Source organism: Pinus tabuliformis, chromosome 9 (assembly GCF_031772625.1).
Source record: "Pinus tabuliformis cultivar Carrire ecotype Pingquan chromosome 9, CPIR1, whole genome shotgun sequence".
In the NCBI taxonomy this organism is placed as follows: domain Eukaryota; kingdom Viridiplantae; phylum Streptophyta; class Pinopsida; order Pinales; family Pinaceae; genus Pinus; species Pinus tabuliformis.
The window spans coordinates 1266373949-1266392514 of record NC_142307.1 but is presented as its reverse complement, the minus strand read 5'-3'; the positions used below and the strand labels follow the sequence as shown (position 1 = coordinate 1266392514).

The 18566-nt window shown below is 35.7% G+C and overlaps 1 protein-coding gene across 1 annotated transcript; it reads right to left on the bottom strand.

Moving 5' to 3' along the window:
- Window positions 1-15519: 15519 nt before the first annotated feature.
- Window positions 15520-16128, bottom strand: LOC149153147 (uncharacterized). The gene has a single exon (XM_089437798.1). It carries the CDS (start codon window positions 16035-16037, stop codon window positions 15543-15545), a length of 495 nt encoding a protein of 164 aa, XP_089293924.1. The 5' UTR covers window positions 16038-16128; the 3' UTR covers window positions 15520-15542.
- Window positions 16129-18566: the final 2438 nt, after the last annotated feature.

Genomic DNA, 18566 nt, shown 5'->3' with positions numbered 1-18566 from the left:
CACCCCCCTACTGAGAGTGTTGCTCATCCTCTGAGCAACCAATCTCTCTCCTCATCTTTGATGGCCCTGGTGGCCTCCTTAGTTACAATCTCGGCCAATTTCTCCTTCTGTTGCCCTTTCTCCAAACTTCCTGTAGAAACAGTTCTCTGTCTTCCTGTAGAAACAGTCTTCTGTCTTCCTGTAGAAACAGTCCTCTGTCTTCCTGTAGAAACAGACAGCACCACTGTATCCTGCTTGGCTGTGGGCGATTCTCCTTTCAGCTTGGCTGCTTGCAACTCTGAGCTAGTGCGATTTGATTAAGTAATATTTGAATGAGTGAGGATTTAATGAGGAGGATCTATCTCCTATGATCTCTCCTCCTTATCTCATTCAAGTTCCTGCTCTTAATTAGCCAAAACTGCCATGATTTTCTCCCAAAAACTCAATGACGAGGCTCATCAATATGCTGATAGGCCTGATGGATATGCTGAGAAACAAATTGGTGGTGGTGTAGAGGCTGGTACTTGAGGCCTTGGACTATGATATGTTCGCCATGCAACTGAACCTTCTTCCATCTCTCTTTATACCATTCAAGCTTTGCCATGCTACTTTGTTTTCCGCTTAATTCAATGGCTAGCTTGTCAACATTTGTGTTATACCCTTTTTCAGTTTCTCTAGCTTTTCGTAGGGCCAGCTGTGCATGATCATTCTGAGCTCCAACGTCAATAGCTTCAAGCTGCAATAAAATACCCCTCTAAGTGCCGGTGCATTTTGATCTTTGCAGAGGCATTCTTTCCAGCACACAATAACTTCATATACAGGGTGATATTGGAAAATGAAGTAGCAGTATTCCTGAGTAGCAGATGGACACAATAAGATAAATCCAATGTTTTTATAAGTCCACATGTCTGAGATGTTTTGTTCAGCATAGGAAGGCACCTTGAAGATTCTGGGAGATATTTCAGATTTGAAAAAGTTCAAATCAGATTTTGAACAGGGTGCAGAATTATACCAGCTTACAAAGGAGCACTTCCATGAGACTTTTGACCCTTTTTTCTTTTTCCTTTTTGTTGTTGTTTTTGAATCAAAGTCAGAGTCTAAACCAACGGATATATTTCAATATGTATGGTGCAAGCCCTGTAAACAAATCAACAGTCATGGTGGATAATACATGTAGAAAACACAAATATGAGCATTTTATTTTATTGGTGCTGTTCTTGTATGATTGGGCAGATTTGAAGTTGAAGAGACACTATTTTGAGAGAAGTGGATGCTGTTTTCCCATCAGTTCCAGATCAAAAAATGAAAGGCATTTTTATGTTGGTCTATGTAGCCCCTGATTTCACATGTCTAGGTGCAGTTCTTTAACCAATTTATATGGTATTTGAGTGTTGTTTGAAGAGGAGCATATGAGGCGCTTTTTGGAAGACCAAGCACAATATCTACACCAGGAGATGAGGCACATCTGATAGGAGTTATAACCAGCAGCCTGGGCACATTTTCCAGGGTTGTTATGTGCCTTAGTTACAGCATAAAAGGGAGCATTCTTAACCATTGTTTCTGATGCCTGCTGACTGGGTAGAGGGAGCGCACTACTTCAGATCTGCTTTACCCATTTGCTGTGATGCCTCTTGTTTCAGGCATTAAAACAGATTCTATTAGCAAGTGTTTTTCAAGCAAATTCATGCATGGTCACCCTCCAATTCAAAACAACTCAATTCACCACTCTTTTGGAGTATATCATACATGGAAGAGTGTTTTCGATCCTACCTTTCTCGGGACTCCAAATTCGATGAAGAAAAGTTCGGGCTTCTCTGGTCCAGAATGTTGTGCCATACTTCCTGTAGGAGACCCCACCCGTTTCCTGTAGAATGTTATTCTGCCTTTGAGTGAGCCCGATACACTAGAGAAATTCGAACCAGGCCGCAAAGCTCCATGGAGGTTGATAGGTTAACCGATTGTGGGAGCAGAGGATGCATACTTCAGCTAAGAATGTCACAAATGCAAATTAATCAGCGGATGGTGAGAGTCAGCCGAGCATTTTTTAATTACGGCATGATTTGTGGTGAGGGAGTGAAGTGGCCAAGTGTACGTGGCCACATGCAACTAGAAGTTTTGTTCCTGAACTCTGTGTTTTCCCCCTGTAATCACTGCCGTGAATTGAACTGAAGTTTAAACAACCAACACTCCTTGTTGCTTTAATTTTCACGTAAGTCAGCTATCCACGTGTACTGCGTGACTTCCAGCTGAGTTCTAGAGAAGACAATCAGCTTAACCTTGCTAATTCGTGTCTTAATCCCACCATTCCATTAATTCATGCAGTTTTTAAATTAAATTTATGCAATAGAAGAATGAGGTTCAGTCACATACCTCGAAGTTGAATGGCTGCCGTGAGCTGTTGTGGCCTGTCATTGCTGCATGCATTGGTTTTTCTGATTGCATGTGGCTTGGCTGCTAATCTTTGATTGTTTTTTCCTTGTGCAGGTGTCCTCTGGCCAGATCTAAGCTCCAGGCAATTGTTTCCACGTTCAGATCTGCACCTTCAAGCTGCTGCTGCTGCATGGTCACAAAACCAGAACTTGTTTTCACCATTTCTCCCAAACGGTAAAGCGGATTGATCTGAAACTTGCTGAGCATGTTTCTATCATCATGATGCATCTCCCATAGAAAAATCGTGATCAATGGATGCACGGATTTCGAGAAAAATGGAAAATGGCTGAAGATTTCAGAGATCGATTTCTCGGAAACCGTGCATCGGAATCGGCTGAAACTGCTTGGGTAGGTTACCATCACTCATATGCATATCCCCATGAAACAGATTTTGAAACGGATGCACGGTTATGGAGAAAATGCAAAAATGGCTGATGGTGATGGAGGCTGATTTCTTGGAAACCGTGCACCGGAATGGCATGAAACTGCTCAGGCATGTTTCCATCACCCTTGTACAATTCCCCATAAAACGGTTTGTCAAATGGATGCATGGTTTTCAAGTTATGGCAAAAACAAATTCTGTTCTATGTGTTTTTGCTTCAAGGCACTTTGCATGTGTTTGCATGGAAGGGAAAACTAAGCTTGGGCTGTGATGCAGGTATGGAGATGATGGAGGAGGAGTTGTAAGATTGCATGAGGGCTTCTGAACCCTTGAGGAAGCTACCATGTTCGCCAAACCACTTTTTGAAATCCATGTCTAGTTTCCCATAATTTCTACAGGAAGTTCCTGTAGAAGCACAATGAGAAGCACAATGAGGTGGAAAAAATGATGGAGAAAGGCAAGGGATGGACACACGAGTGCGTGTAGGCCTAATCAAAAGATTCCCACCATTAGATTCACTTTTGAAATTGGATTTGGCTCGTCCAAAGGTTCTACAGGATGTTTCCTGTAGAAATACAGAGCTTCCTGTAGAAGGCACAAAAAAAATTCCTTTAACCTTGATTTGAGTGCTCCTCCTGTCATGAAACGTCCTTCTTGCAACCTGCAATGTCATTGCTGCAACATGAAATTATTCAATGGATATTAGCTTTATTTTTCTTTTTCTTTTTCTCTTTTGTTTTTTTTTTTTGAAAAACAACTAGGGCGCCTCATGGAGGTTTTCACCCTAATTGCCTGCCCTGGGCGCCTCCAAGGGAGGTTTTCACCCAGTGATCTTATTCTCTTTTCTCTTTTTTCCAACCCATTAACCGCCTCATGGAGGTTTTCAATCAATGAGCCAATCTAAGGCGCCTCCGAGGAGGTTTTCACCTTAGATTTCTATTTTCCTTTTTTTCATTTTTTCTCTTTTTCTTTTTTTTTTTCTCTTTTTTCTTTTTTTCTTTTTTTCTACCCTACCCTACTTGAAAAACAAACTCATTTTCAAGTATAAGAATACTTCCAATGGAGCCATGTGCACATCGAGATTAGAGACAAGATGATGTGAAGGCTCGAAATGCATGCTTGGACAACTATCCGGACTTTAGAGACCAAATGATCTGACTTTGAAGGGATCAAACATAGCTGAAGAAGAGAGTACTGCTGCAACTTAGTGACCTTCTGAAACCATATCTCAATATAGCTCTGATATCCTTGGTTCTCTTGCTGATTTGTATCATTCTTCATGTCACCTTCTATCATGACCTTCTAATCTTCCTCTTTTTGTTGATCTTTCTCTTGAGTACATGGAGGATTTGATGATAACCATGAGGGAACTCTCTCGATCTCTGATTTAGATCTCTTCTCTTCATCAAGTGCAGCCCATGGTTCTTTGATCTCATCTTTGGAACCTTCTTTTTCCTTTGGTCCTTCAATGTTGTCAATAGATTCTCTCTTTTGCAACACTCTTCCTAAGCTTTGGTGAACATCATTGAGCTCAAAAGGAGTCATTTGCATATGTTGTGCCTCAGATTTGCAATGGGGTTGAGCTGCTCCATTGTATGGCTTTGGAAATGGTACGGGTAGTTGAGTGGAGGTGTGAAATTGAGATGGAGATGGATGGCATTGTGGTTGGGTAGGCATTTGGGGTTGCCTTGGTGGAGGAGGAGGCGATGGTTGTGGATGAGCAGGTGGTGGAGGAAAATGAGCGAGATGAGAGTTGTACTGGGGCCTCCACTCCTGATAAGGTGCATTCCACTGAGGCTGTGGCTGAGCATAAGAGTGAAATGAATGAGCAACTGGTAGGGCATAATATGGATCTGTGAAGGAACAAGGAGGAGGTGTGAACCAGGAAGGATGAGCAGGGGGACCCCAAGAAGGCATGAAAGTGGCTTGATAGGGGTCATAATAGGTCTCGGATGTCCCTTGTAGTTCCTGCTGGTAAGATCTAGGTCCATGCGGCCTCCTTTAGTTCATATAATGGAGTGGTTCAGTGGTTCCTTTGGCTCTCTGATATGCAGCTTTGAATCTGGGTAAGGAAGGGCACTGATCTGTAGGATGGTATTCTTCACAGAAAAAACACACTTCTATGGAGTACAATGGACATTTGTTCCTAGGATGCTTTCTAGTGCACCTAGGACAAAAAATGACCAAAGCCCTCTTGGCTTCCTCTTGCTTCTGTTGGATCCGCAAGGTATCCAGTTGCATGGCAAGAAACTGCCTCATATCACTCTTGAAATCTTTGATCTGATTTTCAAATTCATCTTTGGACAAGATGTTGCTCCCAACGTTTCTACTTGTAGCCATTTGCTCCAGAGAATGGTTTCTTCTTCTTCTTCCCTAGAGGTTCTTTAAATATGCCTTGATGTCCACCCAGGGGTTCTTTAATCACAGCCATCGAAGAAGAGAGAACGTTGGCTGTGTGAAGCAGTGGGGGTGTTGTGCAATCATTTTTCTAACTTATCTCTACTCCTACAAGACATGAAATGAAATCTTTTTGGTTGATTTTTTCTTTTTTCTACTTCTACATGCAAAACTGAAATAGATTGAACTGCAACTAACTATCTTGCTAAAATGAAAATGCGGAATTGAAATGAAAGCAGGAAAGGACTAATCTATTTTGCTCAAATGAAATTGCAGGAATGAAATGTTAGGCTATGCTTGCGGAATTGAAATGCTAGGCTACGCTTGCGGAATTGAAATGCTAATCTACGCTTGCAGAATTGAAATTGCGGAATTGAAATGCTAATCTATGAAAGCAAGAAATGCTAATCTACTTTTGCATAAATGAAATTGCATAATGGAAATGAAATAAACTACTTAGCAGAAGGTTGTAGTAGAAAATAGAAGAATAGCGACAATCACCAATACTCTGACGCTTCCCCGGCAACGGTGCCAAAAAGATGGTGGGCCCCAGTATTGTAGCAATAATGCTACAACTCCTGGAACTTCCTTCTTTAATTTTATCAACTCGGTAGTTCGTAACAAACTTGGAAGCGACGGTGCTGTATGCACAAGTACTAGCTCTTGCCGCAGCTGTCACTTGGTCAGCTGGCACAAGTCCGCTAGGGGCTCAAGCCAACTTCTATGAGCTCTTAGAAGAAGATTTTTAACTGATGGACGAAAGCTAACTCAAAGGAAGCTAATCTACTTGCGAAAAGAAACTGAAAGCCAAAAAGAAATACAAACACTAGCAAGCCCTAATTCTACCAACTAGTCCTACTAATGCAAAAATGAGAATGCAAACTACGAGAAGAGATGCCATTACTTCTAGGAAGGTAAAATGCATGTGTCTAAGTTATCACTATCTGAAGAAAACATCTTTTACTATTTTTGATTAAGTTATTGGAATTATCATGCATGTGCTTTTAACTAGCTTTTCACTGTGCAGAGGTGGATCAAGGAGGAGAAGCGCTTGGGAAAGGTTGGGAAGGTTCAGAGAGGGTCTAAAGGGTCCCTAACACCCTTCCAGAGAGTCTCACAAAATTTGGCTGCCAAGAAACCGTGTTTATGAGCTTCTACAGGAAGTCTGCAGGGGTTCTACAGGATGTTCAGAGATTTCTACAGGATGTTCTGGAAAGAGGATTTTGGAGAATGGATGGAGGGAAAAAGGTGGAGGAACGAGTATGGAGGTGAAATAGGGGTCTAAAGTGGCCTAGGAACTGATGGATGGAGCTAAGGAATGGCGAGGATGGTTCGATTTGTTCAAGGGAGAGTGAAGCAATGTTGCACAAAAAATAGGGTTTTGGGAGCGAATGGCAAACGTGAAGCAAGGGTTCTAAGTAGAGGGTGGAGTGGATGGTGCTGATGGAGAATAATCAGATGAAGGAGTGGTACAGGTGCTCTGCAAGTCGTTTTTCCAATCTGAACCAACAAAGACTTATGAATTCAAAGACCTAGTTACGTTGACCTAATTTGCTAGCTGTTAGTAAAGAGAATGAACAGAAGTGTGACCTGCAATGAAACAATGTATTTTAACTCATGCAAATAAGAAAATGAAAGTTTGAACTTGTAACCAACTTCTACACATGAAAATCAAACACTAGTGATTGCATGGCAAAGCAAAATCAGTGTTTTTGTGGGCAGCAAAGTCATCCTAGTCACAGCTCCTGATCCCACTGAGGGAGAGGTGAAACCACAGATGTTTGTTGGCCCTTTTCTTGAAGCTTTTTCTGTTAACAACCTATCAACTAAATCTGAGCATGAAAAGCTATTTTACTCGTCAAAAAAAACAAACTAAATAACAAAACAAAATAGCAGATTTTATTCTCAGAATGCAGCAAAACACATAAAGATAAACAAGGGAGGTACTGGGCGCTTGAGATGGGCCCAACCCCAAGAGCTACAGCCTCCCAAGAGAGATTTAGAGCTGGTGCAAAGCTGGATTCATCTTTATTAAACAAGAATGAAGAGTTACATCAAAATTGTCCACAAGGAGAGCTTGAGAATGAGCTGAAAGCAAAGATAATCTATTGCATAACAATCGAACTACAAGCTAGCTAACTATTGGCTACAAAATGACTAACCACTAGCTACTATCTACTGGCTAACTAGCTAACATCCACTGGCTAACAAAATGACTAACTGGCTACACTGGCTAACCAAATTGACTAACTGAAATGAGGTCTTAAGCCCTCTTATTTATACAATTTGAGGACCCAACAGTCCTCCTAGAATTTAGGGACTCGGCTGCCCAAAACTTGGAGTTAACAATAGTCCTACTTGACTTGCTTGGCTACCCTTGTGTTGATTGATTCGGTGGCCCTTGGACTCCAAGCTGATGGTGGAGAATTCGAGGTAAGGGCCCATAAATGAAGGGGACACCTTCCTACAAATCCTCTAGCTTGTTCTCCCACGAATTTGGCTGCCAAGTGCTCATTAAGACCTTCAATTTTGTCTCCAAGTTGACCAAAAAGGCTACAAAAAGCACCCATTAGACTTGTTGGCATAATGACTAACCAAATTCACTCTATTAACATAAAAATAATCAAAAACATGCAATAAACCAATGAGAATGGTGGATTAAGTCAACTTAGGAGGTTGAATGAGCCCAAATAATTGCCCATTTTTGGGGCTCATCAAAAATCACCTAGTTATAAGCCTAAATATTGGCAAAGGCTAATTCTTCATGTGGCATAATCAATTAGCCATGTTATCTTGCTACATGATGCAAAAAAATGACCCATGGATCCTAATACTTTTTAGGGCTCTTTTTCAATTCAATAGGCTTTTCTTCTTCTTCTTCTTCTTCCTGAGATGGTAAAGATAATGACTCAAGAATGACTCTAAGTTTACTAGATAACCAAATTCTCAACATACCTTGCAATGCATATTTGTTACACCTCTATAATAGACCAAGACAAATGTAACAAATCAATGTACACTAGTGCATCAAAATGATTGTTTTCACATAAGGTTTAATCATTAAAAGGACATTAAGGTTTGTACCTTTTGGGACAATTGCTAGTATAGTCAACATCAGAGAAAATACAAACGACCCAGAACATGAGAGAAAATACAAATGACCTAGGTCCATTAAAACCTTGAAAGTTTGTTCATGAACTCTCTGAATCTGGTATAAAATGTGTACTGTATTTGAAACTTCAATTTGCCATTAAAGTAATGGGACATGAATTCCCACAAAGCGGTTCAAAAATGTGCAATTAAGTTGAGCTTTCATCTTGTCATTCAATTGATGGACACTCAATATTAAATATAAGATAAATATATAGGAGTAGCATGTGAGTGTCAGTTTTATAAAGAAGATTCTTTTTATTATTAATAAAAATATAGATAGTTAGTTTCATTTTAAAGGGTTATAAATATGAGTTATAAATACAAGACTTAAAAGGTTGTAAATATTTAAAGTGTTGAAAATATGAGTTATTAATTGTTTTTACTCAAAACCTGATAAATAGAAATTTATCAATTTCCTTTTAATTGAGTGACTCAAATTCATGTTTCTTTAGGTTGAAGGTAAAGCCACTAAAGTGAAAAAAAATGTGATGCCAATAATTAGAGGGATTGTCATCATGGGGTGATAAGAAATTTAATATTCCAAGAAGAGGAGGTAGTAGTAGATTCTAAATAAATTAGCAATGCAACAACATAAATGTTTGCAACAAATTTAGAGAGATCCACCTTGTTGAATAATGCACACACTACATGGATAATGGATTTCCGCACTTTATGCCTTACGGCGTTTTCTTTGCAACATCTGGTGCAAATGCTAGTATACAATGTTAAGGTAACACGTGTTTATAATAACAAAATAATTTACATATATTCATTATTAATTAGATACACTTTTTTTATAAATATATAGTCCAATTCATAATTTTTATGGCTTAGAAAATTCCACATTTTGAATCAAATAAAATTCAATTGAATTAAAATTTTTAAGTTGAATTATTAAATATTTTTTATATTATAATATTTTATTTATTTACATTTGAAAATTTTGGTTTTTTTTTTAAATGAGAATTTATTTAAAACTAAAAAAAAATACATAAATTTATAATATTATTTTTAAGTTAAAATGTATTACTTTAAAATATCAAATTACAACATATTTTTTATCACTTATGAACACACCATATGAATTAGATAACAAGATTTATCATGGGTTTTTCTTTTTCTCTAGAGGATGTTAATCTAATGTGAGGAATTATCACTAAAAATTATAGATGAGAAAATAACATCATTTATTTGGGGTAAATCCATTGCTGCTATATATTTGTCAATTCCTTTTCACTATCTGAGTGATATCTTTCGTGGATGCATTTTTTTCCTGCTCATGGTTGAAGCCGCAATTATGGTTGAGTCTCTTTCATTTTCATTTAAAGTGTGACTCCTTTGTTGAGGGATGAGATGGTTCCATATAAGGCTGAGGTAGAGGAGATGATTTAGTGATAGATGTCTTCTATTGTTGTGTGTTGTCCTACTTTTGATCCAAAATATTCTTCAACCCTTTTTCTCCCTTTGGATCATGCCACCCACAACTAATTTTCTTCAATTGTTGGAGGGAAAAGGCTCCTTGCAAAAAGGGGTATGAATTTTGAAGATGGCCTAATTGTTAACAAGTCCTACATTGGAAAACAATGTTGTCATAATCCAATAGTTAATAAACCTTAACCCTCCACTTGAGAAGGATTTTTTTTGGAAATTCTTTACTGAGGTCCAATTCATCACATTTGCAAACAAAAGTGATAATTCCTTTCGCAATCCTCTAAGTGTTTATTTTGATAAAGCAAACTATTGAATCTCCCACATCAGCTAAGATATTAGGTTGTGTCAAATGGATGAGATAGTTTGGGAGCCTTACCTATATTAGAGTTGCCAGAGTCATCATAGAAAGAGGAGTCATGTGTATATGTATCTCATATCTCTTACATCATAATTCAACTATTGATTAACCTCCCATAGATGTGAAAAATGAAATTATAAAAAAAAATCTACTTGGACCCACTGCAATGTATGGATGGATCTTCACTACATTAGCTTTTGATATAGAGCTGAGGCTTGCTCTGTTATCTATTACACAACAATTTTTTGACCGAGTGTCGTCCCATCAAATCAAACTAATTTTTTTTTTTGAAATCAAAATTCATATAATTTGCCCCCAAAATAGCTACTTTCAGTACCTGCAACCTTATAAGAATACAAAAGGACAATATCAAAATTTTCACATTCAATTCCATTGAGTTGTATCCTAGATACTTATGTTGTCAAATTTGTACGATAAACATTGACCCTTACTAGATTATGTTTTGCAAAGCACACAATGAAAATGCAATCCCATTTAGACTTAAAAACCAAGAGCTTTCTTCTCTATACAATTTCGGATCTTGTTAAAATTGTGCGATACTTATTATTGTAATTTATGCAACTGAAGAAAAAAACTCCCCATATACTAAAGCATGCAGTGACAAGGGTAAGAACCAAAGCATCCAAGAGTTTTGAAGTATTTTTGAAAACAAATCCTACCTTGGTTTATAATAGACACTAAACATGGTCCTTCTTGAAACTGCATGTGACACAATTTCAATGACACCAAGATGCATGTTGTGACTAGATATAACTGATGATGGACCATTTTTTTGTTGATGCATGGAACGCCTAATTCCCACACATAGTTCAATATGTTGTAGAAGTACAATGTCAAGGGTCAAAATTAATTATAGTGAAATTGTGAGGGAACTTTCTAAGAGAAACCATGACTAAACCAAAAAACCTAAAAAGGATGAATGCATCTCATGCCACGAGTCTTTTGGAACTGACAAACACACTCCAATCAGTGGTAAGCAAATGCCTCCTTGGATAACTTGCCAATTTCACCCATACATAGTTAAAAGAAGCCATTTCGCAACCACTTGAACAAATGTGCACCTACAAACCATTCATTGTACTTTTCTTTTGCTAAAAAATGGTTTATTCGTTGAGAAGGAGGAAATCCCCTGAATTCACGAAGAGAAAATCCTTGCTTTAAAGTGAGTCTTCCTTTTAATGTAAAAAACACTTGTAACATCATGATTTTTTGATAATAGAATGCAATTTTCAATTTTAAAAAGGACACGGTTATTTAGGATTCTCTATTGGAGATTATGGTGTTTCTGAATTGTAATGGTTGATAAACTAGACTTGAAACAGGTGGATAATCTCTCTTTTCATTTCTATTCGTATATGCACCCAATTATAAAGAACACATGATGTAAATTTCTTATAAGTTGAAATCTTCTACCTCCTATAGCTCTCTCTATGTTTTTATGACAAGTTGTGGCTTCTCCACATAACCAACTTATACCAGAGTTACAATAATTTTCTTTTCCAAAAGAATTAGAAGTATTGATTTTACCCACCATCAATAATTTATGTTGTATACGTTATTTTAATGATAGAAAGTAGTGTTTAGCTCTTCGAATGTTAAAGAAAACATTACTAAGCTTTCATAATAGTTTTGACACAACAAAAACTAGAATGGATTTTCTTAGTGACATTATTACACATGCCATATACAATGATCTAATGCAGTTGTCCACTCCTCCATACAAATTTAACAATGCAGAGCCTCAACATCACTTGTAAGAAATAAATGATTTCTATCACTTGTGTCCTCATCTCCACTCATATGAGAACATGTGCACTTGTTATTAATTTGTTGATAAGGTTCCATTGCCAACTATTGAACATCTACACTAACTACCAACATACATTGATTAGTTTTCAACCTAAAACATGTGTATATGTATCTCATATCTCTTACATCATAATACAACTACTAATTAACCTCCCATAGATGTGAAAAATGAAATCATAAAAACATTCTACTTTGACCCATTGCAATGTCAGGATGGATTTTCACTACATTAGCTTCTAAGAGTTGAGTCTCGCTCTGCTATCTATTACACAAAAAATTATTGACTAAGTGTCATCCCATCAAATTAAACTAAATTTTTATTATTGAAATCAAATTTTATGTAATTTGCCCCAAAAGTAGTTACTTTTAGTACCTGCAACCTTGTAAGAATACAAAAAGACAATAGAAAAATTTTCACATTCAAGACCATTGAGTTGTATCCTAGGTACTTATGTTGTTAACTCTATACCATAAACACTGACCCTTACTAGATTATGTTTTGCAATGCACTCAATGAAAATGTAATCCCCATTTAGACTTAAAAACCAAGAGCTTGCTCCTCTATACAATTTGGGATCTTGCTAACATGGTGATACTCATTACTTTCACAATTTCTTCATCTAAAGAAAAAACTCCCCATATACTAAAGGATGCAATCAAAATAGTAAGAACCAAAACCTCCTAGAGTTTTCAAGCATTTTTACGTACAACTTCTACCTTAGTTTATAATAGACACTAAACATGGTCCTCGTTGATGTTTTATGTGACACAGTTGCAATGACACAAAGATGCATGTTGTGATTAGATATAATTGATGATGGAACATTGTTTTTCTAATGCATAACATGCCTAACTCCCACAAGCAGTTCACCATTTTCACCCCTGAAATCAAATCTGCCTCGATAAGTTATAAAAGTACAATGTCAAGGCTCAAAAATGATTATAGCAAAATTGTGATGGAACTTCCTGTGAGAAACCATGGGTAAACCAACAAAACTCAAAAAGTTGAATGCATCTCTTGACACGAATCTTTTGGCACTGACAAACACACTCCATTTGACCTGCTAATTTCACCCAGACATAGTTAAAAGAAGTCATTTCACAACTACATGAATAAATCCGCACCTAGAAACCATTCATTGTACTTTGCCTTCACTAAAAAGTGATTTATTCACCAAGAAGGAGGAAATCCCCTAAACTCACTAAAAGAAAACCCACCATTCACTCCAAACCACATACCAAGTAAAAGTAGACAAAAGGCTCCTTCAAATAACTTAGCCATCAATGGAACACTTCATATTACAGGTATATCAATGGTCATGCATCTAGAAACCATTCATTGTACTTTGCCTTTGCCAAAAAAGGGTTTATTTTCCAAAAACAAAATTCCCATAATTCACTGCAAGAGAAAACCCATTGTTGACTCCAAACCAAAGACTAAGTAAAAGCAAATAGAAGGCTCCTTTGAAAACCTGACAGTCAATAAAACCTTTCACATTATAGGTATATCAATGGGCCATATTCGAGAGCTAGCTTGGAAACAGGAAAACCACATCTTTTTATGAAATTCTTCAAATTTAATGGAATTAAATGAAAATCGATAAAAATATTTGTCAGATATAGATTATGCAATGATCCACCTTCAAATGCAAGGCATTGTAGCATTTTAACAAAACCAACAATCATGAGATACGAGTCAGTCAATTAGGCTTCACCTGGAACATCCAAGGCTTTATATCGCCCATCTTGTCAGCCATGACGCTTCTGAAATTGAACTCCACATTAAGTGATTTGGTGAACTGAGCCAACTTCATCCCTATTTCTTACATCACATCTCTTCCATTGAGTTGCTGGGGTCCAATGGTTGTTAATCTCAAAAGAGGCGGCTCGTCAGGCTTGAGAGGCAGGGCCTGAATCAGAGTCAGCCATTGCAAGTCGTGCATCAAATTCAAGTCTATCACATGGGCATTGTTGTGCCCTTCAAAGGCTTCAAGAAAGGTTTGGTTTGTGGTAAAATGATCGAACTTGAGATAAGGGAAAACCTTGTATAAATGGTGGTAGTAAATCTTAGATTGTGCATTTTCTTGTAACATAATGGATTCCAATAGTTCTCTTTGCTAAAAGGGTGAATTACAAGCAAGGAATTAACATAAATTCAGAATCCCTTAGTTGTGTCTTCAACTAAGGTTGGTCCCTTTTAGGGCTTGTTACGAATTGTATCTGACTACTATCGGTCTACAATCCAATGGTAGGAGCTATTTCTGTCATCTAACACCAAATTCAATGACACAAGTGGCATGGGAGGGGAGTTCTTCGCAAAGGAATGCCTTACATCATAATATTATACTCTTGAATAAAAGTTAAGATCTCATTTTTTATGCATATTATAAAATATATAATTTTTTTTATAAATAACAAAGTAATAAATAAATAGTAAATATGAATGGAAAAATAGAAATGGAGGTAAGTAAAGTATAATTTATTATAATATTGACTAAAAATGTTTGTTTTTGGGTATCATATAAAATATGTAATTGTTTTTTAATAAAGCACAAAGTAATAGGTACACATTTAATAGTAAATAAGGTTAGAAGGACAAAGTGAAAATAAATCATAATTTATTATAATATTAAATAAAAATAAAAATCTGAAATTTTTTTTAATGTATAATATAAAGTATGTAATATTTTATAAAAACAAAACACTCAGTAAATATTTAATAATAATTAGAAAATGAAATATTATATGATGGGTATTTAATAATAATTAGAAAATCAAATATTATATGATGGGTATTTAATAATAATTAGAAAATCAAATATTAAATGAGCGGTAGATATAATAAATATATTTTATTGTGTTTAAAAGGTATAAATTAATTGATTTATGTGGAGTTTATTGGATTATTAATTAGAATCTTATGAGAAAAGTTGAGAGTAGTGGCCCACAAAACATGTCAACAACATGCAGTATATAAATAAATCATTCTTATATCATTAAAACTAACTCTAAGCTAAACCACATAATCTCAACTTAATTGGAAAAACACACGCCATTTATAACAATGTGACATTCTGCCTTCTTTGTTTTAGGGTAAAAACGTGTTGTATTGCGTTCAATATACTATACATGCTTTCTATATAGCATATAGGACAACGTGTGAAACAGCACATTTTTGGATGCGAGAAAGTGTATAATATTGAGTATATGCCGAAGGTAGATCGTTTTAGATTACTCGCCAAAACGTGCATCTGAGCAAAGAAAACGAAACACAGGGCACTCTGATCACATTTCCATGAAATTGGAGAACATGAAAACATAAAATGTTGCATGAAATTACATCATTTCATATCTATTGTATTCGCACACTCCTGTCCTGTAATGTGTGGTGTGATAGATTTGAGGGCACATAACTTTCAAATTTATATTTCAAAATTTTTGTCTTCCAATTCTCAGAAGGATATTTTATTCCATATCTACCTCAAATTTACAACTCGTGGACGCGTAGTTAACAAATGATAATAATAATATATATGAGTTAGAGCTACAAGGTTAGCGATCCATAAATTAATAATCTGTAAACTAAGTGCTCCTGGCAAGCATCTCCTCATATTGCCGAAATGACCGCTGTTTCTCCAATCGGAAACTCGCGTGAAAACTAGCAATGAAATCATCGGCCAACCGATCAATCTCTTCATCCAGATTGGGCGCATCTTCATTAATTCTCTTCAATATGAAAGTGGAGACAGGATTTATTGAATCATCATCGTTATTATTGCATGCGCTGCAGTCATCATAAGGAATAAGCTGTCGGTCATATGAATCAGTGGCGTAAGAAGAAGAAGAAAGGACGTTGAAGGGTTTCTTAAGTTTGGGGAAGGAGTGGGACAAGTGGAGGAGAGACCTATAGTAATTTAATGTGATGCCTCCACAGGCGCGCGTTTTCTTCTTAAGCACCTCAAACATAATATCCTTAGCCTTACCCACGTCCGCTTTGAGGTGATGAGGTGCAGCCTTGGCCACCGCATGCCTCACCATCTTCACTATTTCAGAGGGCACAATCTTTGCAGACTTCATGATGATCAATTAATCACTTTTTCTTCTGTGCGACAGATCATTCACTGTGAATGAGATGCAGAGATGAGGAAGATGATTGCAGAGCACTCACTCGCTCAACTCCGAACGGAGAGATGGAGCGAGATGGGGAATATATGGTTGGTGTCAAAGTAAGGGGGGCATTATTAAATGAAGAGTAAAGATCAGAAACGCAACGAGGCAGAAGCACGTGTAAAAGGTGGCCAGAAAAAGTTTGTCTAAATCAAATCTCACTTTTATGCGTGCCCTCCACTTCAACAATTTGTCAGTATTGAGTTTGGCGGAAAGACAGAGTTAGGTATTCAGCGCGCTTCAACTTAAGGACAAGATTCGACTTCAATCAATTGGGGATTCAGCGTTAATCAATTGGAGATCCAAAATCGATTATGCTTTTCGTCAGTAGCTCAGCTTTTTGCTGATTTACTATCGCTCTATATCAAATCCCAAATGAAAGTGGTGGTAAAGACATGTTGACCTGTGTGTGCCCACTGCCCACTTACGACGGTTGTGATGAATTCAGAAAGCACCGAGCAAAGCGTAAACGAGACGACAAATTTTAAAATACAATTTGCTTTATAATGTTTAAGGTGAATTTCACATAAGGCATCTCAACTGGTTATGGCCGTGCAATCGATGACGGTGAGAAGACCAGTGTTCCACTTTTCCCCGGTGAGAAATGTACTCAAAGTGAACAAAAAGCAAACAAATGTAATTAAAAGTAAACAATAAAAATATACCAAATAAATAAACATATGCTCAATATATTTACCTTGCTTATCAGTATTAATACTTATTTTTTAATATAATTTTATATGCTATTGAGATCACTTCTTTTTTTTCATACTATTTTTATGATAAGCAAACAAATATAATTAAAAGTAAACAATAAAAATATACAAAATAAATAAACATATGTTTAATATATTTACCTTGTTTATCAGTGTTAATACTTATTTTTTAATATAATTTTATATGCTATTGAGATCAATACTTCTTTTTTTTCATACTATTTTTATGATATTTAATTTTTTTTAAATGAGGGTGAGGTCCCCTTAAGAAACTGTATTAGGCCCAATATACAATATACATTATTTACAAGTGTCTCCATCATATCACAATCAAATCCATTATACCTGCTCAAATAATTAAACTGTATTAGGCCTAATATACAATATACATTATGTACAAGTGTCTCCATCATATCACAATCAAATCCATTATACATACTCAATTAATAAGGCTGCCCCGCAGCGCTACAAATGGGGTTCATATAGAAGTGTTTGGTGTTTTTAGTGGAGATTAATTAGTTCTATTCTAATTTAAGTAAAGTAATTGAAAATTAGATTAAATTTGATAGATATTTATTTATGATTTTTGTTTAATTAAATATTGATATTTTTTTTTTTTAATTTATTGGATTTACAAGTATGTTTCACATATTTATTTTTCTTATTAGTAATATTAATACTTATTTCTTACTATAATTTTATATGTTATTGAGATTAATACCTTTTTTTGTTCATACTATTTTTTATGATATCTATATAGAAGTGTTTGGTGTGCTTAGTGGAGATTAATTGGTTCTATTTTAATTTAAGTAAAGTAATTGAAAATTAGATTAAATTTGATATATATTTATTTATGATTTTTATTTAATTAAATATTGATAATTTTTTTATTTTTTTATTTTTAATTTATTGGATTTATAAGCATGTTTTTCTATATATAATTTCAAATAGGCACACCTCTAATATCTTATATATAAATAATTCTAAATAAGATTGCAAAAAATCGAATAAGCTATGGATAAGCATCACATTATGCAACACCTAGAGACTCCAAGATAAATATACACCAATCCATAGATCTTTGGATGACCTCCATCTCTACTAACATCATGTAATTCTACTCTATGCATACTCAAACTTAAACCTTAAAGCATAAAGATTGTGACTTATTGTGCACCCTATAGGCATGAGTTAGAAACATGCTATATAAAACACTAATATATAAGAACAACTAAACAAATTGAAAGATTATAACAAAAGTGATTTGTATGGTTTGTCTACAAGAAATAGCAATTTTCTATTATATTTTGAGAGTTTTTATGTACTTTCTTTGGTGTTAGAATAGAAGTGATAGATCTATGTTTCTATAAAATGTCTCTATTTATTAGTTTGATTATATATTAGCTCTATTTCATGGTTGGATATGAAAATCTCAAACGTGATTTTATCAAGGCTAGGATATGTTGGATACATTCATACTTGAATCTAGGCCTCATCGGGTTTGGGCATTTCAGGTGTTAGGGTACAAACAAAATAACTCTCGCTTTCCTTATCGAAAGATTACAAATTTCTTCAAAATGCATGCCCTATATACTAATTAGAGGAAATTTCATACTAAAAGCAATCTCCTAAAGAAAAATCAACAAATTAATGAAAAAACGTCATGTAGACAATTTTTTAATGTTACTTTACTTTTATCTATGTTCCACAATATTTATTAGTA